Source organism: Blastocystis sp. subtype 4 (assembly GCF_000743755.1).
Source record: "Blastocystis sp. subtype 4 strain WR1 chromosome Unknown seqid_0014, whole genome shotgun sequence".
Classification (NCBI taxonomy): domain Eukaryota; class Bigyra; order Opalinata; family Blastocystidae; genus Blastocystis; species Blastocystis sp. subtype 4.
The window spans coordinates 50,206-72,627 of NW_014569533.1; the positions used below are offsets into that span (position 1 = coordinate 50,206).

At 40.9% G+C, this 22,422-nt stretch overlaps 13 protein-coding genes across 13 annotated transcripts; 6 read left to right on the forward strand and 7 right to left on the reverse strand.

Annotated features, from left to right (window-relative positions):
- Window positions 1-24: 24 nt before the first annotated feature.
- Window positions 25-2,929, reverse strand: JH06_0562 (coatomer subunit; the record flags this gene model as incomplete). Its single annotated transcript, XM_014674211.1, is given in 11 exon segments — window positions 25-55; window positions 77-189; window positions 220-1,383; window positions 1,414-1,488; window positions 1,519-1,672; window positions 1,704-1,831; window positions 1,862-2,008; window positions 2,038-2,433; window positions 2,451-2,588; window positions 2,629-2,864; window positions 2,896-2,929. The coding sequence occupies 11 exon segments, from the start codon at window positions 2,927-2,929 to the stop codon at window positions 25-27; spliced, it is 2,616 nt and encodes an 871-aa protein (XP_014529697.1).
- Window positions 2,930-3,163: 234 nt separating this feature from the next.
- Window positions 3,164-3,716, forward strand: JH06_0563 (hypothetical protein; the record flags this gene model as incomplete). Its single annotated transcript, XM_014674212.1, has 3 exons — window positions 3,164-3,433; window positions 3,464-3,508; window positions 3,540-3,716. The coding sequence occupies 3 exons, from the start codon at window positions 3,164-3,166 to the stop codon at window positions 3,714-3,716; spliced, it is 492 nt and encodes a 163-aa protein (XP_014529698.1).
- Window positions 3,717-3,865: 149 nt separating this feature from the next.
- Window positions 3,866-4,729, reverse strand: JH06_0564 (calcium/calmodulin-dependent protein kinase; the record flags this gene model as incomplete). Its single annotated transcript, XM_014674213.1, is given in 2 exon segments — window positions 3,866-4,474; window positions 4,493-4,729. The coding sequence occupies 2 exon segments, from the start codon at window positions 4,727-4,729 to the stop codon at window positions 3,866-3,868; spliced, it is 846 nt and encodes a 281-aa protein (XP_014529699.1).
- A 381-nt stretch (window positions 4,730-5,110) lies between these two features.
- JH06_0565 (serine/threonine protein kinase) lies at window positions 5,111-6,048 on the reverse strand (the record flags this gene model as incomplete). The annotated part of the gene is given in 8 exon segments (XM_014674214.1): window positions 5,111-5,236; window positions 5,267-5,408; window positions 5,440-5,558; window positions 5,589-5,717; window positions 5,748-5,807; window positions 5,837-5,908; window positions 5,940-5,979; window positions 5,993-6,048. 8 exon segments carry the CDS (start codon window positions 6,046-6,048, stop codon window positions 5,111-5,113), a joined length of 744 nt encoding a protein of 247 aa, XP_014529700.1.
- A 315-nt stretch (window positions 6,049-6,363) lies between these two features.
- On the forward strand, window positions 6,364-8,116 carry JH06_0566 (methyltransferase; the record flags this gene model as incomplete). The annotated part of the gene is made up of 8 exons (XM_014674215.1): window positions 6,364-6,465; window positions 6,499-6,654; window positions 6,686-6,820; window positions 6,845-6,911; window positions 6,943-7,207; window positions 7,236-7,317; window positions 7,349-7,408; window positions 7,499-8,116. 8 exons carry the CDS (start codon window positions 6,364-6,366, stop codon window positions 8,114-8,116), a joined length of 1,485 nt encoding a protein of 494 aa, XP_014529701.1.
- Window positions 8,117-10,643: 2,527 nt separating this feature from the next.
- Window positions 10,644-11,075, reverse strand: JH06_0567 (histone H4 acetyltransferase; the record flags this gene model as incomplete). The annotated part of the gene is given in 3 exon segments (XM_014674216.1): window positions 10,644-10,754; window positions 10,769-10,981; window positions 11,013-11,075. The coding sequence occupies 3 exon segments, from the start codon at window positions 11,073-11,075 to the stop codon at window positions 10,644-10,646; spliced, it is 387 nt and encodes a 128-aa protein (XP_014529702.1).
- A 44-nt stretch (window positions 11,076-11,119) lies between these two features.
- On the reverse strand, window positions 11,120-12,076 carry JH06_0568 (peptidase C1A domain-containing protein; the record flags this gene model as incomplete). Its single annotated transcript, XM_014674217.1, has 1 exon — window positions 11,120-12,076. The coding sequence occupies one exon, from the start codon at window positions 12,074-12,076 to the stop codon at window positions 11,120-11,122; it is 957 nt and encodes a 318-aa protein (XP_014529703.1).
- An 858-nt stretch (window positions 12,077-12,934) lies between these two features.
- JH06_0569 (NADH dehydrogenase) lies at window positions 12,935-14,078 on the forward strand (the record flags this gene model as incomplete). The annotated part of the gene is made up of 4 exons (XM_014674218.1): window positions 12,935-13,201; window positions 13,232-13,413; window positions 13,445-13,782; window positions 13,813-14,078. 4 exons carry the CDS (start codon window positions 12,935-12,937, stop codon window positions 14,076-14,078), a joined length of 1,053 nt encoding a protein of 350 aa, XP_014529704.1.
- A 119-nt stretch (window positions 14,079-14,197) lies between these two features.
- JH06_0570 (hypothetical protein) lies at window positions 14,198-14,827 on the forward strand (the record flags this gene model as incomplete). The annotated part of the gene is made up of 2 exons (XM_014674219.1): window positions 14,198-14,359; window positions 14,390-14,827. The coding sequence occupies 2 exons, from the start codon at window positions 14,198-14,200 to the stop codon at window positions 14,825-14,827; spliced, it is 600 nt and encodes a 199-aa protein (XP_014529705.1).
- Window positions 14,828-16,150: 1,323 nt separating this feature from the next.
- On the forward strand, window positions 16,151-16,715 carry JH06_0571 (glyoxalase-like protein; the record flags this gene model as incomplete). The annotated part of the gene is made up of 3 exons (XM_014674220.1): window positions 16,151-16,168; window positions 16,203-16,337; window positions 16,368-16,715. The coding sequence occupies 3 exons, from the start codon at window positions 16,151-16,153 to the stop codon at window positions 16,713-16,715; spliced, it is 501 nt and encodes a 166-aa protein (XP_014529706.1).
- A 442-nt stretch (window positions 16,716-17,157) lies between these two features.
- Window positions 17,158-18,206, reverse strand: JH06_5547 (mitochondrial import inner membrane translocase subunit TIM50; the record flags this gene model as incomplete). The annotated part of the gene is given in 5 exon segments (XM_014674227.1): window positions 17,158-17,273; window positions 17,304-17,751; window positions 17,768-17,898; window positions 17,969-18,110; window positions 18,144-18,206. 5 exon segments carry the CDS (start codon window positions 18,204-18,206, stop codon window positions 17,158-17,160), a joined length of 900 nt encoding a protein of 299 aa, XP_014529713.1.
- A 232-nt stretch (window positions 18,207-18,438) lies between these two features.
- JH06_3988 (3-oxoacyl-(acyl-carrier-protein) reductase) lies at window positions 18,439-19,137 on the forward strand (the record flags this gene model as incomplete). Its single annotated transcript, XM_014674221.1, has 2 exons — window positions 18,439-18,634; window positions 18,665-19,137. The coding sequence occupies 2 exons, from the start codon at window positions 18,439-18,441 to the stop codon at window positions 19,135-19,137; spliced, it is 669 nt and encodes a 222-aa protein (XP_014529707.1).
- A 26-nt stretch (window positions 19,138-19,163) lies between these two features.
- JH06_3989 (glycosyl transferase) lies at window positions 19,164-20,288 on the reverse strand (the record flags this gene model as incomplete). The annotated part of the gene is made up of 2 exons (XM_014674222.1): window positions 19,164-20,076; window positions 20,122-20,288. 2 exons carry the CDS (start codon window positions 20,286-20,288, stop codon window positions 19,164-19,166), a joined length of 1,080 nt encoding a protein of 359 aa, XP_014529708.1.
- Window positions 20,289-22,422: the final 2,134 nt, after the last annotated feature.

Genomic DNA, 22,422 nt, shown 5'->3' on the forward strand with positions numbered 1-22,422 from the left:
GTAAGAGAGACATTAATGTCTGAATCAACTCATGATCTTCTGAACGAATAGCAATCTACATTTAACTTCATTTTACATGCCCACTTTCAACACACATCCATATTCCTGAGAGAGAATTAATTGACAACGAGCCATTACTAACGTCTGTCCTAATACTTTACCAGCCAGAATCATTGTATGGTTTGTTGACTACGTTTCACATAAAATCCAGTTCCTTACTCCAATTGGTACACGATCGCTTCCTTCAAATACATGAAGACCCAACACTTCAACAATGGACTTCACAGCTGTACTCAAGTCCTCGAAGGACAAACTCATCTTTTCCACAACCTCATTCTCTGCAGTTAGCTCATTCCAAGCAGCACGATAGTCAGGAAGAATAGGTCGACTGATATAGTCACTCAGCTGAATAGAACAGGCTTCAACAGGATACTCTTCATTGTATCCTTCAATTGTATCCAACTCATCCAGCTCATCCTCTTCTGCATCCTTCGCTTCGAACTTCAATGTTACATCAAATGTGGCCTCAGGAATTTCTTCAGGATTGAACTCCAGAGCGATGTAACAAGCCTTTTCCTGTCCATAGAGGATCACAGGAGCATCAATCTGAGCTATGGGATGCCACTGCTCGGGATCACCTTCTGTCAATGATAGCTGAACTGTCACGTTGGTCATCACCTGACCTTCAATCGTATTTTTGATCTGGAACTGAAGGACAACATGAGAAGCAAAGACATGACGAATCACACTTACCACGTATTCTGTCTCCTCTTCTGTTAACATCGTACGATGACTTGATCGAATCACACACCCGTACTCAGCAAAAGCAGGAATCTGATACAATTCGTTTGATGATGGCTCTGCGGTAGTTTCAGATTCCGTTTCTGTGGCCATACCCTGGACAGATGCTTCTTCCTTCTTTCTTGGAACCTCAGCTACAACCGGGAGAGTCGAATATTCTAAACTGCCTTCAGAAGGTCGCATCTGATAGGTCTGAAGTGAAGCACGTAATTGCTTTGCAGACATGGGAAGATGGCGGAAAAGAAGTTTCTCTCGCTCAGCAGGATCTGCTTGAAGAGCAGCTAAGGCTGTAACAGCACGATCACGCACCTCATCACTCTCATCAGTCAGACAACCACGTAACAGCTCCTGAACACTCTCACGTACACTCTCAACACGACCAGCGAACTCACCAAGAGACTGAACAGCAGCAGCACGTACAGAAGCACCTTCCAAAATGATCCGATTGAAGATAAAACGAATGAAGCGAGAAGGAGCCACAGCTGTTGGACCATATTCAGCCAACACATGAAGGATTCCAATAATTATCTGAGGATACTCACAATCCTCAATGCATTCACATAGATGAAGGAGGGATGGTTCCTATGAATAATTCTGGAATTCCAAAAATACAAGGGATTCTGGAATTCGTTTCATCATTGCAATAATTGTATCTACAATAGCTGCCTTCAGCGCCTCTGATCCTTCCTAATCCTCAGTCCAATAACCATAGACTACATTACGAAGGATTCCACTTAAGAAGGACAGAAGAGCGTCATATTTCTCAGGGAACTTCGTCGAGAGAGTGAGTAACGCATGAACCAGAACCTGTTTAAACTCATCATCAATCTCACTCATGTAAGTAGAGATTTGTTTCAACAATGGGTCAATTCTATTACTCATAACCTCATCATCATATCCACCTTGAAACTTCAACAGTCTTCAACAGAGTACTAACAGCCAGAGTAGCTACAGAACGATTGGAATCATTAACAAGCGACTCCAAATCACTATTACAGGTCTCAACGATTGTAGGATGAGCAATGCTCAACTATAAATCAACGGGGGATCTTGTGAGTACTTGATTGAGAATACGAACCGCAGCGAACTTCGTAACAGTACGAGAAGAACCCAAATGAATTTGAAGCATACTTACCACTGGCTGTAAATCTTCATCACGCACATCAGGAAGAGTTACGAGGGCCCGAGCAGCTTCAAAACAAACCATCTAGAATGAAACGACTTAATGATTCTCACATCACTCGTGTGACGCAGACAACGCAATAGTAAGTCGTAAATATCATGAGAAACCTCTGAACTACCATCTTCTCTCAACAAACGAACACTGTATCGAATCAACATACACACAGCAAGAGGACTCGTTGGAAGATGCTGACGCAATTGAGTGACCAGTTTATTCAAGGCTAGTGCATCATTCTGCTTCATTGCATAGAGTAACAATAACCCATGATACTGAACCATCTCATCCTCATATGTCAGAGATTGATTAATCTCATTAACCCAACGACGTACTAATTCAGGTGCAATAGTAAAGAGATACAAACCACAGAGAAGAGCTGAGGAAGCTACACAGGGATTCTTATGAACGATAGCTTGTTTGATGTAACGCTCCACTTGAGCTAACATAGAAGCCTACACTGAGATTCAACCAATAACAGTACATCCAGAATACGACTTAGAACACGAAGACTATTAGCGCGGAATAATTCATTATCGGAATTCAGATCCTTCAGCAAAGTACTGACAACGATGATCACTTCTTCAGCAGAGGTCTTCTCAGCAACTTCCTTGATGAACAAATAGGTCATTCGACGCAACTTTGGCTACATATGAATACTCAATAGTAATGGTGACATCCTGGCTCTGGAACAGTTTTGTAGCTCCAAAAAACACATCTGTAACCTCGCTACTTGACAATGTTTCACCCTCGACAACCACAAGATACAAGACCTTTGAAATGAGAATACAGCAAAGATCCGGTTTCTGAGTCACTGTATCCGAGTCATTAAAAGCCCTGCATTCTTGTAGAACAACCGATTTGGTCAAACCATAGAAGGGTGACTCTGTTCATTAAAGCATAGACATTCATCTCACTTTTAAGGTCATCATCTTTGTCATGACCTCCCATATCGAAGAATTCTTTCCTGATGATGTTGAGGACAGATTCCGGTTGATCGTCTTGCTGCCCCTGATTATTCGTTTGCGAATTATTCTGCATGTTCTGTAATCACAATTCTCCTTCAATTGAGATTATTTGGTCATTTCAAGATGATGCCAGAAATCGGTTCGATTTCTTCACTCCTATAGTGTTTTTAGAGTCGTGGAATCGTGAGGATTGTCTACCTGGGTCTTAACAAGTAGAATGTCCAATTCTGTGGAGGATCAAGAGAACGGAATCATTGCCGACCTCGAGCATATGATCGAATCCTTAGAATATGAGCGATCTAAGAACGATATCCAGACGTATCTGCGTGTTTCGCAGTCGCTGGAGGGACTTCTAAGCAATGAGAAAACCGTTAAACATATGAAGGATTTTGTGATTGATGAACGATGTGAAGAGAATATCCTATTCCTTATTGATGTCAATGAATATAAAAAGATGTACGGTGACGATAACTACAATCCATATCAGGTTTGTCTTGGAGGGGCTTCTAATGGGTAGAAAATTCTGAAGGTAAACAAGATCGTCAAGCAATACCTCATTCCTGTGTGATCTTTATGTTTCTCTCATTCTTTAGGGCGAATCATACTCACAGCTATATATTCCATTATCTGTGATTAATGAATTCAATGAGGAATACAGGAAATGGGATCGTGTGATTCCAGAACCTACCAAGGAGGATCTTCCTCCAATTAGTCTGTTTGATAAGGTGGAGAAGGTAGTTTTGGAGACTGTACGAAGGGTGAAGGCTTGATTGTACATTGATGTGTAGACGAGTTACCAGAAGTTTATTCGCTCTGCAAACATTCACCGCTTGCTTGCTATGACTGTCCAGGACATTGTGATCTCACACAAACCTGTGGAATTATCGTTTGTTTGTTCCAAACACGTTTATTTATGCGGCTAAACATCTTCTTTGGGTGATTTCTTCAAAAAATAGTTTGTAATGGCAGGACTCTGAATCATGCTCTTTTTGACTCGAGTTTTCCTAGGAGACTCTGTAACCTTCTTCTCCTTCTTTCCAACATTTGCAACTACATCAAAGATAGAAGATGCTACAACAGCCGCTTTCAATCCTGTTCGAAAAGGAGTTCCCTGTCGTGAGTGTTGGGATGAACTACGAGGAGAAGAAGATAAAGAAACTGCAGGCCGCTTCCCTTCAGGAGTAACCAATCCCTCTGCTTCGCGCTTCTCTGGGTGACAATTGGTATCACTCTCCATATCCAATATCACTTCTTCATCAATCGAACTTGCTACGACAAAGCGTTGTTGTGAATGCTGTGCAAGAAGGATTTGACTTTGATTCGAAAGAGGAAAGGGCCGTCGCCACAGCACATCATCCCCCACCTGACTATCTGCCACGATTCCATCTTGAATCGAATGAGAATTGGTCACATTCTCCTTTCTAGGACTCAAACACTCGTCACACAACATGTTCTGTAATGGATTCTCTTCTGGTTGTTGTGAGAGGAGTTGTGATGCTAGCTGGCTTCCTAAAATACAGTACTCAGCCTATTCGTTATTCCCAACTTCGATTTCAACATTCACGATCCAAGGATGTTGTAAGGACTCAGCTGCTGTTAAACGCAGAGATGGATCACGAACAATCAGTCGATGAATCAAATCCTTCGCCATCTCTGAAACACCCTTCCACACTGGCTTATCAAAGGATACGTCTGCTCGAAGGATTTGCTGTGACAGCTCAGAAGAACCAAAAGGAAGTTCACCAGCCAAAATCACATACATAAGAACACCAACAGACCACATATCCTATCAGTGATTCATAATTAACATGACATTTACCACTGCACTGTTGTAACTTCCAATTCGTTGATTCCCACGTAACTCTTGGATTTCAGGAGCAAAATACTGAGGAGTTCCACATACAGTATGTAACCCATCGGCTGCATATTTTGCAAGTCCAAAATCAGTGACTTTTATTGTCACATTCTCATCTTTGTAAACCATTAACACATTCTCTGGTTTGATATCACGATGAACAATACCCTTGCTATGAAGGTAGTCAATCACCTCTAGAAGATTCTTCATTAGACCACGAGCATCAATCTCATTGAAATGGCCCAACTTAAGAATCCGATCAAACAGATCTCCTCCTGTTACCAATTCCATAATGATATAAATATTCTTCTATGGATGAATAGGAGTCAATGAACACACTTTGCCACGGATAATCTCTTTCATGAAGGGGATGCCAGGATGATCCAGACTAGCTAGCATTTCTGCTTCACGAAGAATTGTACGGATTTTATCATCCTATATATTGCATTTATAGACCAAACATACACGATTACGAATCCTCTTCAAATCGATGATCTTCGCTGCATACATATTCCCTGAAGAACGTTCACGACAGAGCTTTACTTCACCAAAGGACCCTTTCCCAAGACCACCTTCAATAATATACTTCTCTTCAATTCCATCCATTCTAATCAATAATCATACTAAGCTAGTTCAACTCCTGCGAAATAAGTGAATCTGCAATTCGGAGAGGAATCGCTGGATCTTGAAAAATGAAGGCATGAAGATGTGTGGCCGTTTTACAGCTCGCTGGAAAGGCAAATCCGATATTATCTCCCTACAACTAAGCAAGAGAACAAAACCACACATGTGTCAAGCAATATGGTTCATTCTTGGCAATCCGGGTTTCATTGACAAGAGTACCATTAGTACTTGTGTCCACAATGAACACTTTGTTTGGATCCAGACTCCTATCTAGAAAGATGTAGGCATGATTCTACATTCAATTCCACCAAGAAAATGGTACAGAACTAATATAATTCTCAGGAAACACAAAATCGTTGTTGGGATGACGACCAAACGAGAACTATTTTGAAACCTTATTCATGAACTCACTTTATCTTTTCCCTGTAGATCAATACAGGGATCCGAAGTCAAACTAATGAGCTTTCCCCAGAGACCAACCTCCTATTCAATTACAAACAAAAACAAAACAAACAGGATACAGTGAGTTCACCTCCTGCGTCTGGGGAATCACTCTATACTTAAAACAAGAAGAAGGTAGCCAACGGTTCTCCCAAAGCCTGAGTCGCCGGAATATCATTCATTGACTAATAAGTCAATATGGAGTGAGAAAACGAAAAGTACAAAAGAAAAATGCTCAAACGGGGGATCGAACCCCAGACCTTCGCGTTATTAGCACGACGCTCTAACCAGCTGAGCTATTCGAGCATGTATGAATTCAAAACAAGTAGAATACGAGACTTTGACTGAATGCATCATAACAGATTGAAGTGTGAATGCCTTGTATAGAAGAAGTTGAAAAGGTTAGCAAAGTAAGAGAGAAAGAAGTTCATTCATCTCCACTTTCATTGTTGATTCCTTTTGTCTTGGCTTTTGTTGCGAATTGATCAGACAAGAGCATGAGTATTGCGTACCAACAAGCAGCAAACGTCATTCAGCAGTTTTGGGACAAAAAGGCTTCATTGAAAACTCTGATCTACGGCTCGAGTTTTCCTAAGAAGGTACAAGAAATCAAGTTCATTGATGGGGATTAGGGATACTTGTTTGCATTGTGTACTAAAACGCTTTCAGCACAAACTGTTATTGATGGTATTGTTGAGAATTGTCCATCTCTTTCGCGTCACGAGATTTCCAAGAAGGCCCTTTTGTACGTTTTATTATATGATGAAATCTTTGGAGAAGGTTGTCGTGTAAGAAATGAGAGTGGATAGTGATGAAAAGGGTGGTGGTGCGCTAATTCGAACCATTCGGGAATCCAAGGACGAAATTGTATCTTATTTGAATTCTCGAATGAAAGAAACTGGAGTAACCTCATTCCAAGAATTGCTGCCTCAACGAGCTGAAGTTGAAGTGAAAGTAGAGAGAATGGTTCATAGTTAGAATTGGAGATTTCTTCGAGTCAATCGTTGCAAAACAACTGTAGATAAAGTGTATCAAATCCTTAGCCGTATGACTTGTTCTTTGCTAGTTAACTCTAGAGGAGTATGGAAATGAGAGTATCCAACGAGACGAATTAATGGATTGTGTTCTAAAGATCCGTCACTCCATCGACCTTCATACACATCCTCTCGTGCTTTCTCAGTCTGTGATCCTTCAAACTAAAGCATCTTGTTTCCCACCATTCCTTCTTCTCCGAGATCTCTATGATGGAACCAAACATCTCCCAGAGCGATGTGATGTGATCGATGCCACTGCTGCTCCTGGGAACAAAACCACATTTCTGGGTGATATCCTTCGTACCCAGTAGGCTCGATTTTTGTATCTCTCCTAGAGGAACAGTCTTTGCATTTGATCGAGATGAGAAGCGATTTCGAATACTTCGTTCTCGTTGTAAGGAGTACAGAAGTGGGAATGTAACCCAGAGAATGATATTCTCATCCTTAGATTCAATGTATGCATGCAGACTTCCTTCAGACCAATCCATATGCCTCTGAGTTCATTCATGTTCAACGGATTTTATTGGATCCATCGTGTAGTGGAAGTGGAATGAGTCATACTTCGTTGGTTTCATTCTCTTCTCTATTTCATTCATAGGATCAGACACCTCCCTCTCAAGAGCGTCTTCAGTCTCTTACTCGCTTTCAATTACGGTGTATTACTCATGCAGCCCAGTTTCCTTCAGTAACACGAATCAGTTACAGCACATGCTCAGTATATGAAGAGGAGGATGAGAAAGTGGTTGCAGAAGCATTGCGTCAACTCAATAGTGAGAAGGAGATGTGGCATTTAGAGAGAATCTGTGAGGAAGTACCGTGTCGTGGACATGCAGTGGATGGATTGACTGCTGCTCAAGCGGAATGTGTGGTACGATGTGAAGTGGGAGATGGAATGGGTCAGGGTTTCTTTGTATGTGTATTTGTGAGAGATTCTGGAATTCCATTAAGCGAAGCAGAACGTAAGAAGAAAGAGAAGGAATATATGGAATCTCTGAAGGAACCAGAAGCTCCAGTCGCTCCTACAGAACAGAAGAAGGTGATCGTAGAAAAGACAAAGAAACGAATGAAGAATTCGAAGGTGGATCAGGAGAAGAAGGCATTGAAGGAGAAGAAAACTCAGCAGAACATCAGTACATCCATAAATTATGCTTTAAGAGCTCAACAGGAACATCCAGGTAAACACAAGAAGAAGATTCCTTTAGGCAAATCATACTGATGGGTTTGTTAAACAAACATGAATAGAGTATATTCCAATCAACCATACAACTATTACAACGGTATTCATTGATACGCCGTCGACTGATGGTATTAGCATGCTGATACTGAAGAACTCGAATTAATCGTAGACTACAAAATACACATTCTTCTCCTTGCAAATAGGCTATATAACAACAAGGACATACCAACACCTCTCCTGTAGGAATCGGTTGGAATGATAAAGGACAATAATCATCAATACTTGATAAGAGACACCATGAAGCGTGATTCCTGTGGAGGAATGTCTTCTCTCCACAACATTCACATTCAGTCCATTCATCCAACGGCTCTTCAGAAGATCCTTCCAGTTGTCTGCATATCCATCGAGATCCTGCATCAGACCGCGACCGAAGTGCTTCCAACCACAATCGTCGTCGAAGAGTCAGTAACTTATCAACAGCATCCGTCTGTGACCCAAACCACCATGGTTTCCCTTGTCTCATCATTACTGACACATAAATGTGAACACATTGAAGTTCTTGAGTCGAAGCAGCTGGAATTTGTTCCCAGATTGTTGCAAAAGACTCTCGAGCCATTTGTTGGGTTAGAACCACAGTAGATGGTAACCATTCAGTGTTCATTAGTCCATAGGACTTTAGAACTAAGAGTTGCCGAGTCATGTCAATCGAGGTGGTTCTTTGCGAAGTAATCACTTGACTTGCAACCAGAATCGCCGAAGTCTGGAAAGAAGCACTCCCCAAATAAATCACATCAGAATACCGAGCGAAATCCGATGGGATAGAATAATTAACGAGAATCTGCGATTGAGCAAGATCAATAACCTGATAATGAAACTGTTTAGTGATACACTGAATGAGAGGAGTTTCACTGATTGCAGTACAGAAAGCAACTCCTTCTGTTACATCAAAGAACCATTGCCTGATCAACTCTCCATTCTTTGTATCAATCCATACAATTCTGACACCATCTGATACCAGAAGACACTTTCCGACTTGTTGGATCCACTGAATACTGGGTTGGAGTGGCATTTCTATTTCATGGATTGATGATATGTTCCAGAGAATCTCCACATTGGCCGAACCCCTTGCTGATTCCAGAGGGGTTAGAACGAGAGACCATAATGAATGCATCTCTCCACCTTGGAGTCGAAACTGAAGACTTGTCATCTCCTCCTGACTAGTCTTCGGATCTGACTGATAGGAGGACTCTTCATCTTCTATTTCCATTGTATCAGAGGGCTGAGTAACTACTTTTGAAGTATCGAGAATATGAGGGACAATACTCAGTAATCCACCAGAAGCTGTGCCAAGAACCAATTCATCATTCAACCAGCAGAGAGAGGTGATAACAGTATTACAAGTAAAGGAACCTTGAAACTGAATCATGGCCTCATGGTCGTTGCAGGTCATTGAAAAGAAGAAAATGGCAGCTTCAACTGATACAGCAAACAGAGAATGATCATCACTAAAGGCAGCTTGAATTGTAGTTACAGAAGAGCAACTCTGTTGGAACAATTCTGAAGATGTAATTAATTCGGACAAGTCACATAGAACTTCCATTTGCTTAAGAAAGAACGAGGATGGCATTGTCCATATCCGTATTACTGGAAATAAATCTGCTGTGAGTAGAAGAGGATTTGAAAACCCTCCAAATCCTTTTGGAGCCCACTGACATAAGACAGGAATGTGATGATCCTTTCCATTCAACAAATCTGGAAATTGAATTGGCACCTACGCAATCAAGATTACATATCACTAGAACTTGTTTCTTCTTGTTCTTGTTCTTGAGTTCTTCCTCCTCTATTTCAGGATTACTATTTACAGAAAGATCAAAAACATCCTTAGTATATGGATTCAATACAAAACAATCCATATCACTCAGAATTCCCAACAATCCATCGTTGGACACAGATACGTTCCTACAATATCGTTTTCGCACTGCAATCGAATAGAGTGTCTTTTCGAAAACATCCGATACAACAATTGTATGATTCATAGAAAACAATGCATCACAAATCCTTTATACTCTCATTTTCTTTTACATATTGCGAATAATTCAAAAATAAATCCTCCTGTCGAGTCAAAAAGAGGATAAGGTTATCGACTGCCTGTCGAATCGTTGTAAAGTCCTTCTCTGTGAAATCATTTGCAGAATATAAGGTTGGAAGTTGAACTATAGGTTACCTCATATGTACTATCTTACATACTAACCGCAGGAGATGCTCAATTCCATATACATCACAATTGTTAGCAACCCGGCGTTCTTGCACCATTCTATATTGCGAAAGTTCGGAGGGATAGAGTACTGTTGTATCTATCGCAATGTTGAAGAATGAAAGAATACCATCAACCAACTATGTCTAAATCTCCATTCTCCCTCACTTCCATTGCATTTACCAATTCTGTTCCACCTATCTCATTCATTTCATTCGTATACTATATAACAAATTCCTCTGATTGGTACCATCTGCAAGATAGTCTTGATATTCGGTGTTCTGGGAAGTGGTAAAACAAGATTACGGTATCCTACCATCTATTATAAACCAATTCACGAATTCGTACATACCAATCGAGAATAAGATGCTTATGCAATTGAAATGGAATTCGAGATTTATTCTGAGTTTCATATGCTTTTGTCTACGTTTAACAACAAAATACTTAACAACAATCTCATCTTGGATAGAAGTGTTTTGATATGCTCCTTCCTCTACTCGATTCTTGTACTTCATTAGGGCTCTATTGACTTCGTTGTCTTTATAGATGTTCTCGACCGTAACCCATTGATCATATTTTGAACCCCAACCATTGTAATGAATGTAATACCGCGGTGAATGTTGGTCACCTGCGTTGTCGACGGCTAGGATCTACTGATCACTTCTAATGATGTCTATTCACCTTTGCTAGATAATACTTGCCATCTTCGATAACAATTACAGACTCATTTACGATATAGGACATTAATGCAAAAGGATTATCTTAACAAACAAATATAGGTCCACACCTTAGAAGGTAGGGTACACAGAGCTGTAAGTAATAGCACAGCGACCCATTCCACCAACATCCTTCTCAATACGGCAATAACCCTCCTCACCCCAGCTGGTTCCCCAAGAGTTCTTGACGATCCAGTACTTGATTCCGGTCTCCTCTTCGACTCCATAACCGACAGCCAACACAGCATGGTTAATGCTCTCAGAACACTTGGTGATGATACCCTCCTTGTACAGCTGCATGGCAGAGGCATCAAGGACAATAGAAACGGGGGTCAGAGCAACAGCGTTAGCCAGAGACTCCTCATCTCCCTGAGGAAGCTGAACCTTACCAACAGACTGGACAGCCACAGTGCACTTGTCATCCTTGCAGTCCTCATCCTTAGCATGATAAGGATAATCCTCCTCAGTGCACAGACCATGATCACTGACATAGTCCATGACGCTCCAGGGCCAGCCTCCTCCGCAACCTTCAGCCTGGTACTTAGGCTCTCTAGCACAATCGACCAACTGCTGCTCAGAGAGGGAAACGAGCTTTCCAGAGTGGATGAAGTAAGCTCCCTCCACAGTACCAGTAGTAGAGAACGACCAGCAAGAACCGCAAGCAGCCTGATCCTTGACAGGAGTGACAGCTCCCTTCTCTCTCCAGTCAATTCTCTCAGGAGCATCACCATAGATGGGGGTCACACGTCCAGCACGAGACTTAGGATCCTTAGCACAACCGCAGAACTTGTAGGCAAACTCCTCCTCAGCAATATCAGCGAACTTGTTCACACCCAGAGTCCAAGGAAGATGGAGAGCGTTATGAGCCTCAATCTTCTTAAGGTTGTTGTTGTACACAGCAAGACGGTATCTCTGCTCCTCAGGAGAAGAGTACACCTTTCCGAAATCCTTCTGGTACTGCAAGAAAGCAGAGTCACGGAGGTTGACACTCAGTGCAACTGCAAAAAGAACAAAAACAAAAGCCTTCATAACTTACAAAGAATAATGTGAGCAGTTCGGATTTATCGAAAGACGCATGTACATTTTACGAGCTGATTGGATGAACCAGTTTTGGTTGATCATGGGGTAAATGAGTAGTACTAGATTTTCGATTCTCAGGATCCTTTCAAGGCCCTAATAATGTTCTCTTGTAGATTTCTCACGAGATATTGATCGAACAAACATGAAAACTGCCTTCCAGCTGTGCATCAGTGATTATCTACATAGTGATCAAATGTAACACGATCTCCAGCTATCCACTTCCTGAATGATCCCCACCTTACTCAATGCTCAGATAGTCTCTACAAAATGTGATAAAGGTCCTTTCGAACTTGGATAAGCTTATATCCATTCGAAGTGTCTTTTTGTTTCTCTAGCGATAGTTCATTGTATAATCCATGACACTTATTGGATCTATCCAGTTTGAATTGAACAGAAGAAACAATCGCAATAAGCACCCATGTCAATCCAACTCTTACCATTCATCTTAGCTTTCCATCTCTATCCCAAATAACCAACTTTTCACTGAGAATAAGACAATCACTGAAATGCTTTCTTCTTCACTTCGATTTGTCTCTGGACATTCGGTTCGATTTCTATCTATTCTTAGTGGTGAGGGATTGGAATCTCTCTGATTCATAGAAGGCGTGCTTGTTCGTGATTTCATCAAGGATTCACTTTACAACAAAACAAAGGGGTACAACTGCAATAAAAAAACGGGCGTATTAGAAGAGCCTCTCGATTTTGGTAGTCTTTGGGGAAAGTGGGAATTTAATAAAGCGGTTAAGGCGGTATATGATGTATTCACTAAATGAAAGGATCTTAGTGTAGAAACAGGGGGTCAATTACATGAATGCCGTTGAAATCTTCACACCCTACTTTTCTCAGGCTATTGCAAATGTTATTGTACATAACCATAAGCTGGGAACTCCTTTGAATGTAATGGAAGTAGCAAATGGAAGTACTACCCATCTTTGTGCAATGTTGGCATACATGAAGGAGAAGCTACCCAATGTGTATAAGAACATGAAGTACTACCTTCTCACAGATGATGTTTACTTTAAACCTCTGTCTGTTCCTGAAGAATTCGCTGACAAGGTTCATATCCAGGATATTGTATCGAATATTGGAAAGATTCATCCATAGTCGTCCTATGAGAAGTGCCTACATCTCTGTGATTCAGCATTTCTGATTCTGAATGATGTGATGAGTGGGTTGCCTCATGACAAAGTTCGTGTGTCTTATGGCACAAAAGGAAACTCCATTGAGCAGTATCAACAAGGAATTGTGGTTCAGCGTTCGGCAGATGTATATGAAGAAGTATTTCTGTGAAAATGAAAGCGGGAAATGATCTTTTAGACCTGTTTCGGACCCTCTTATTCGTCGATACCTAGAAATACTGCTTTCCAACCACATTGATATGATGACACTCGCGGAACACCAAAATGCGTCTATTGATGCTTACAATAAGCATTCAGCTCTGGGGAACAATCGGGCTCAGCGATTCAAGAAGTTCAATCCATCGGAAGCATTTATTCCTACCGTGTTGCTCGATCTTTTAGAAAAGGTTTCTCATCTTACGACGAATTGTCACATTGTGGGTTATGACTTTGATTACCTTCCTCCTTGCGCGGAAGGTGATTTAAATAGTCCAGTCAATTGTATCAATGGCCCTATTGTTTGCAGTTACGAAAACGGTATTACTCTTTCTTTGAACTGATTCAAAGGAACATGTACTGACAAGAAGACATATCTTGCCAATAAATACAAAAACGATATCTTCTTCTCCACAGACTTCATCACGTTATCTGCTGTTGTCGGTACACTGACCAGGAATACGGGACATGTAGGATTGGATATCCTGAGTGATCCAAAGATTGAAAAGGTGGGAAACTTTATGAAGGAAAACACACAAATTGTGAAGACACGTACAATGTTAGGATGGAATCCACTCCTGAAGGACTTCAAGAACCTGTCTTTTATCGTTAGTTAATGATATACTCACTCTTTGTTACTTTGTACTAACATCAAGTAAATGGTTCATCCAATCAGATTTCACTGCACTGGATTTCTTATCCCGTTAAACCATATTCACTTTATATTAATTGGATCATGGGCGCTGGACAGAGTAAAACAACAGCTGAGATTCTTCAAGAGAATAAGAATGCTATTCGTACCTCGATTCGCGAGATTGATCGGGAAGAAAGACAAATTGAACGACGAAGAAAGGAAGTGGAAACAAAGATTAAGAAGAGTGCAAAGGAAGGGCGTGTGGTAGGCTTTCATGTTCTAGGTAATTTTTAGAGTGAAGTGCGTATCTTTGCCAAAGATCTGGTTCGTATTAAGAAGGCTGTTGAGAAATTTGAGATTGCAAAGGCAAACCTGAGCCAGATTCAGATTCAGTTAATGACTGCAAGTGGGCAGGAAGCTATCGCTAGTGCTTTGAAGGGTGCTGTGGGTGCCTACAGATCACTCAATAAGTTAATGGATCCTGCTGCCATGCAGCGTATTATGGCGGAGTATCAAAAGGAGAGTATGCGTAACGAAATTATGTCGGAAGTAATGGATGACACGATGGGAACGATGGATGACACGGAAGCAGAAGATGAGTTGGTGGATCAAGTGCTTTCAGATATTGGAATATCGATTACTGGAGGAATGGAACAAACTCCTGTAGGTGTAGCGGGACCAGGAGTTGGTCAAACTAATCCTGATTTAGCAAACCGTCTAAATAATCTGTAGTCTATAGTTTTCGTTGTTTGTTTTAAACACTCGCTAAATATTCGAACAGTCTAACCAATTTACAAGAGCAAATAAAGTGGATCATCACAAACAATAGTCTCATCAATATGATATTTTGTCTTAATGGATCCACCAAGATTTGAGTATACATAGGAGCATTCTTGATACATGATCCCTTAGTTATAACTCTTGTCTAGGAACCGATTTGGATATGGATCAGGTTCAATTCGCAGTTCCACATCGATACTGTCTTCAGAATCATCCAATCCCATGGAAGGAGAAGTATGGAATCGACTATGCAGGACCAGATCATCACTAGACTCAGGCAGATTGGGACACAAATTCCTTGATTTAGATGAAATACTTAGCATTGTCGGATCTATAGAAATGTCTGGATTTACAGGTTTCACCAGATCCGAATACTCTAAGGGAATGTTTGATTCTAATGGAATTTCTGATTCTAACGGCGATGTTAACTCCAATGGCATTATCATTTCTAACGGTACTGCTGATTCGAACAAATCTAACCGTATTGCCGGTTCTAAAGAGTTCATCAGTTCCAAAAACTCAGAATGACAAATACTGGTGCAACTATGATTATCAGAAGCTGGAACATTTAGCAAATCATCACAATCAAGAGAACTCAATAACAAATCAACAACAGAAAACCTCTACAATGTCAATTAAAAATATCAAAACAACCTGCCTCTTCACGAGAGATACAGAAGGAAATATCACACAAAATGCACTGAAGAATCGCCATGTTGATTTACAATGTTTTGACATACAATCCACAATCTCTGAAGACTCAAAAGGTAGTTCTATCCATACCCTTCTTAAACACATATTCCAACTGTTTGTACTTTATCCGACAAGCTTTTGAACTCCGTTTTGTACTCACTGTCTTACTGAGATTCATGGAAATATCCTCCCATATTCTCTATTCCTTATTCTTCACGATAGGCTCTACTCCTTTTGAGGAACTACCCGTTGACTCACTATTGCAAGAAGCATTACCAGCAAACAACCCGACTCTGTTTTGATAAACCAAATCTAACAGAGAATCTATGTCGTCCTCTGTCCAACTATAAGACATTCTTGGCTTCTTTGGAGGTGGCAATGATGGGTCACAGTTCATCTGTTATACACTGACTACCATGGGAAAAACTCATCATAACATACATTATTAGCTTTACAATGACTACATCTGAATGGGATAACTATCAAGCGTCCAGTGGTCCATGATGAAGCCTATTCCATGCTCATTATTCCCTATTTCCCTGTTTCCCCAACATCCGCTTTTTGAGCAAATAATTCTTCTAAATGCTCGCCAATTTTGCTGTATGTGCTTCATTTTGTCCATGTTACCTCCTAGAAGCGTTGCTTTGCTACTGCCAAGCCCTACAGAGTGCTCGGTGTTCAGCAGATTGCCATCGGTGGAACCAGCAGAGCTGCTCTCCAGAACCTGTGGGTGAACATCTTCGGTCTCGATACGATTCACTCCTTTGAGGTAGGACCACATCTCATCTGTAACTGGTAGTCCCCCAAGGAGAACGTGAAGGAGGACATTCTGCGCTGTGGAAAGGGCCCTATGGCTGTCGAGGTCGACATTATGGAGCCTTATGATCCCAACAAGAGCCCTAAGGTCAATGTGCCCCCACTGAACCACATTGGTCTGTGGATCGATGATCTCCCTGCTTGTGTCAAGTATCTTCAGGAGAAGGGAGTGCGTTTCACTCCTGGTGGCATTCGTAAGGGTGCTGCTGGTTATGATGTTACCTTCATCCATCCTAAGGGTAAGGAGCCCAACCCTCTGTCTGGAGAAGGAGTTCTGATTGAGCTCGTCCAGGCTCCTAAGGAGGTGATTGAGTTCTATGATAAGTTGTAAAGCAATTATTGATGATATGTTTGTTGAAATCCACAAATCAAATAAAAGAACATTACATCTGCATTGCCTCCATTTCTTTCATTGCAATGGTTTGCATCTCCATCATCTTCTTTTGTTGCTCCACAATCGCATCCTTCTTCTTCAAATACTCTCGCTGCCAATACGTTGTGAATCCCTCTGGTTTCTCTCCGTTAATCTCTACGGGGATATACTTCAGATGATCTTCTGTGGCAGGCTTAGCAGGCATAAACGGTCCATTATTGGATTCTAACATCATCTGCATGTTGTTGGCAGCCAAAGCTGGAGACAGACCTTCCAATTCTGGATCTGCCAGGAGAATATTCGCTCCGCCTTCATCCTCCTTTGCTGGCTTGAACACATTGATCTGCTGCAGGAAGGCATTCTGTCGTTCCTTCTCTGCCTCTTCCTCCTTCTTCCTTTGCTATCGATCATTCTCATTTCTCATCCTTACCAGATCTCTGTACGAACTCACCACATCTGTCTTATCCAGCTTGGCGATATAATCTCGTACATCCTCCACATCCTCCAGATAGATCTCTATCCTTCAATGGATTCACTCATCACTACCCTCCAGAATCGGAATCAAATCCAACAGTGTTGTATCTTTCACACGACGTGCGTTCTTGAATGGCTTGACAACCAGCACATTTTCAGGCTGTTCATTCGCATTCACATTGTCATCAACCACAATCACACGTTTAGGATCACGCGAGAAATATGAAATATCCTTGACTCGACTACCATTACGCAGCTTCATACTGTCACTGAACAAATAACCTGAACACACATGATGTGAATCCAGCTGAGTTACCATTTCCATTCCATAAGTCATGTCCATATTCGATACAAGATAGATCTCATACATACTAGACAAATACATGAGCATCTTATCCACACCAGGACGCTTAATATGACGCTCACCATTCACTTTATCCCATTCCGAGGTGATTAGTGTGTCTTCCAAGTCGATGAACAAAGTACGGATGGGTTTGCCATCGGGACCTGTTCGAGCAGGCTAGATCATGAGAAACATCAAAAGTGAATACAGGAAGATCATTCGCAGTAATCTCAGTGAAGTTCTTCTTATAATTAACAATTTTATCTCGAATTGCTTCATAATCTAGCTTCATTTGCTGTACAAACGTATGATCCGACTTTGTACCTAGCCTTCATTATTCCAAGAACTCTCTTACATCTAAATACTTCATAAATTGCAAGACCGGCAACAACACCCGCAGTTGTATAGATTGGATAGGCATACTTGTTACTCATACGTGTGGTCACCTTTTGCGTCGACCCAGATTTACGTGGAATCGCAGCAGCTGGAGCCTTTCGAGGAATCTTTGGAGGTACCTCCGCAAATGAACGAGTGAGCTACTTCATCACTAGAAACAAGTACAATCCCACAGCTCGTTCACAAACCGATGTCAATTCCCCTGTCTTCTTCGCAACCGAAGTCAGTCTCTGCATAGCGTCTCTTGTTGAGGAGAAATGCCATCAAAAAAGAGTTACAGAAATCGGTAGTATTTTGTTCCTTCGAAGAGAAAAGAACCAGATTTCTGTCATTCGTGTGAATTCGATTCGTTTTCTGTCATGAATCAGATTTGCATAGTCAGTGGCTGTAGTAGAGGGATTGGTCGATGCATAGCTACGAAGCTGGCTGTACAGGGATACTCGTTGGGGTTGATCTCGCGTGATCAAAATGCAATGGAATCACTTAAAATGGAATTGGATGCACATAGGATCTCTAATTCCCAACAGTTCGTCGTTTCTCCGTGTGATATCCGGAATGAGAAAGAGATTCAGTTATAGAAATGTTGTTAAAGTGAACTGTAGACAGTCTATTTCACGAATTACTAACGAAATCGGTTATCCAACCCATTTAGTCAATGTTGCCGGTTTTTCTTTAGTGTTTTTGTGATTTATAGGTATAAATAAGGATGGCATTTTCATTAAATACAAACATAATGATATTCAAGCACTGATTCAAACGAATCTAGTTGGAACAATGATTGTAACACAGTCTGTCCTTCCGTACATGATGAAATCCAAATATGGTAGTATTGTAAATATCGGCAGTGTTGTTGGTACAGGCGGAAGAGCAGGTCAAAGTGTATATGCGGCTACCAAGTCGGCACTTATTGGCTACTCCCGTAGCTTAGCAAAAGAAATGGGGCGATACAATGTGCGCGTGAATGTCGTAGCACCTGGGTTTATTCAAACGGAAATGACGCAATCCATTAAGGATAGGGATGTGCTTTTGAATCAAATCGCTTTACATCGAATAGGAACAGTCGAGGATGTTGCTAACACAGTTTCTTTTCTTCTTTCGGATGCAGCTTCCTATATCAGCGGAACAGTCCTTCATGTTGATGGAGGTATGGAGATTTGGTATGTTTGAATCAAACATCACTCACATATAATACACTAAACTCGTTCATTAATTGCATCTTGGAACATATCAATCATGCGATCAACACAATAATCGAAATCGAATACTTTACTCTCCTCGACGTACTTCTGACTCAGAGCCTTCTTTTCCTCTGGATGCTCGAACCAGTAGTCAATGCGATCGGCCAAATCCTGGGCATTGCCATGCTTAAAGAGACTCTTCTCGTCTAGCGCGAACTGCTTGGTGGCAGACATGGAACTGTTCGAGATCACAGGTACAAGACCACATGCAAATGCTTCCATACAGGAAATGGCCTCACTCTCCACATCAGCAGCATGTACATACAGATCGCACATGTTGTATAAGTTCACTAGATCACTCTGGGAATAGAATCCAAAGATTACTGGATTTGGGAGACACTGAGCCAGTTTGCGATACTTCTCCTCTTTTGGTCCATGACCAGCCAGAATCAATTGTATCGAATCTGCATGTTTACTTATCTTGCATGCCTTAATGAGCACATCTTGACGCTTTTCTTTTGATAAACGACCAACCATCAGAATGCAGAACTTGCCTTTCAGTGATGGAATTTTGGGAACTTCTTTTGGCTTGAATGCAGAACAAATTCCATTGGAAATCACATACTTCTTCGCCTCATAGTGATGCTTCTCAATTTCATCAGCCATAAACTGACTTGGACAGTGAATTCGATCAAAATGCTTATAGTAGTACATACGGATCCAATCATAAATCCACCCAGACAAAAATGGACAATGACTCATACCTGCGTTGTATGTTACATGTTGTGCCTGAACGTGCATAGCTGTGGTACATGGTATACCACGTTTTTTAGCCAGTTTCATGACTCGCTTTTCAAGTGGAAACGGCATGTAACAGTGCACAATATCCGCTCCATCAAGAGCACGATTGATGATAGAATCATCTGGCCTACCAAATACCATCCCATTCCATGAAGCAACAGTAGGAATCAACCCGTGCTCCACCTTCTGAACAATATACTTATTGGGACCTTCTGTCCCTGTGCAGATAATACGAACTTCATGGCCTCTGGCCTGTAATGCATCAACAAGTCGGCGTGCAGAAACTGTAGTACCATTGTTTGTGGAGTTATACAGGTCGGTAACGATTACAACAATCATAATCAACTATTTATGACAGCACCTTCCTCCCCTTTTCATCTATTCGAATATGATTGGAGAACAAAAATATGATTACCAGTCATCTCAATTCCGTACTTCTTTCTTATTCTTTATTCTTTGGGATACAGTTTTTACCGGCTCTCATACATCGTGTTGCATCTATTTCACGTGAATTAGAAGAATACATGTAGAATGTTTGTCTTCATTTCTTCTGTGAATATAATGAACGAAGAATAGTTATAGATCTTATACTGGGATTATTACTAAATTACTAGTTAGAATGACTACATTTCATTAAATTGATGCTTTCAATAATATTTCCATTGTATACAAGCACTCGTGAACATCAGACCACCTGTTCCTGTTACAGTCCTATTTGGATGTCATCATTACTCTATATTCTGTGTTATCTCTTATCCAATTGGTTTCTGATTACCCTAATCAAGAATGGACCTATTTCTGACAAGCTTCAACTTAGGATTATGAGCAAGAACGGGTGATCTCATGTAGAATCAATAATTAGGGGGGAGATTGTCAAGCCAGAAATTGTGCCTATTATTCTGTTATTCTTTCAGTTAATGAACTGCAAATACGAATGATACCAGTATCATTCACTGTGGATCAGACTTCATTTTCTCTGGAATTTGATCCTGTTATAACAGTGCAGCAATATAAGACGTATTTCACTGTAATGACGAGAAACAATATTGATTGTTAGAAGGTTACTGGTGCTGGGTTCGAGGAGTTAATTTTCCTCTCTGGAGTGAACCAGTTGAATGTATCGGTTCCCTTATTGACTAAGTTATCTTCTGGATCTGAAGTTAGGATTGGGCGTGCTTTGACACAGTCTGTAGTATGGGATAATCATGACTGTGATATCCGTTGTTACTGGAAGAGAATGAATTCAAAGTATTTACTATGGAGAGTGAAGGGAATGCTTCGATTATGGTTCTGAACAATAACTCAGTTGATATCAGAGATCGAATGATCATTGATACAGCTGCTTCCAAGTTAGTTCTGGTGTCCACCTCAGAGGGAACAACTCTTTGGATCCGTAATGGTAGTATAGGATTTGATCTATTCCAATATGTGTGACTATTCAGTGAAGGTGTTTTTATGCCCACTAGTGGAACTGGTCTGTTAATAGTATGGAGCAGAGCTTGGGAGATGAGATTGTGATAGGTCAAGGTGTCTCAAAAGATAGTAAAATGTTTGCAAACTATCTAATAGAAACGGTTCGGGATGGGTTCAGAGGACTTCCGGGTTTTTCATAAGCTAATTGTGATGTTTGTTTTCATGATCATTGACATTCTAATCATCTTTTCCATTCTACTCTTGTTATTTTCCGGAGAGAATAGTTCATTATCGTTGTGATAGTTCTGAGTACTAACTCAATTCGTACTCCAAAATGGTTGCTGAATTAGCTTAATTCTATTACCTTGATACTTCCTTCGCAGACAAAACTGTGTGCATTCATCCTTGTCATTCTTCTTCATTGACTGTATCACCTTCTATACTCGTCTTCTCTATCTTTCTAGGCTCTTGTTTGATCCTCATCAACAAATCATGTGTTAACAGACACAAACAAAAATGGCCTTTTTTCTGACACTGACGCACAATAAACCCCACAGATTAAGTTTTCTTTACAGGTGATAGCTGTATATTCTTCTGCATAGTGTTCAATTGGAACAATATTGAACAGAATTGATACTCTTTCACGTTCGATGTCTTTCACAAGCATTAGCAATTCTCCTATGTACGTGAAAGATGGTTTAGCTACCTATGGTGGCTATCTTATTTCGGGCTATCAGCTTCCCAACCAACAATCATTGGTCTATAGTACCGTGAATGTGAGAATGGTTATCACTTCTCATGAATTAGATGAATGGAGCAGAAAGTTTGCTTCCTTCTCACAGCAATGTTCAAGTTGTGCAATCGAGTGATTGTAAGCGTCCAGAGACAGAAAAGGGGTTCGTCAATGGAACTTATAATCCCTACCTTGCTCAAGGTGTTCAACAACTACATTTCACTCCTCCTCCTTCGTATGTTGTTGGTACGATTGTTTGTAGTTATTGAAAATGAAGATGGGTTTTCGGATGTTAGTTCACCGAGTCGACTAAACTTAAAACGACTG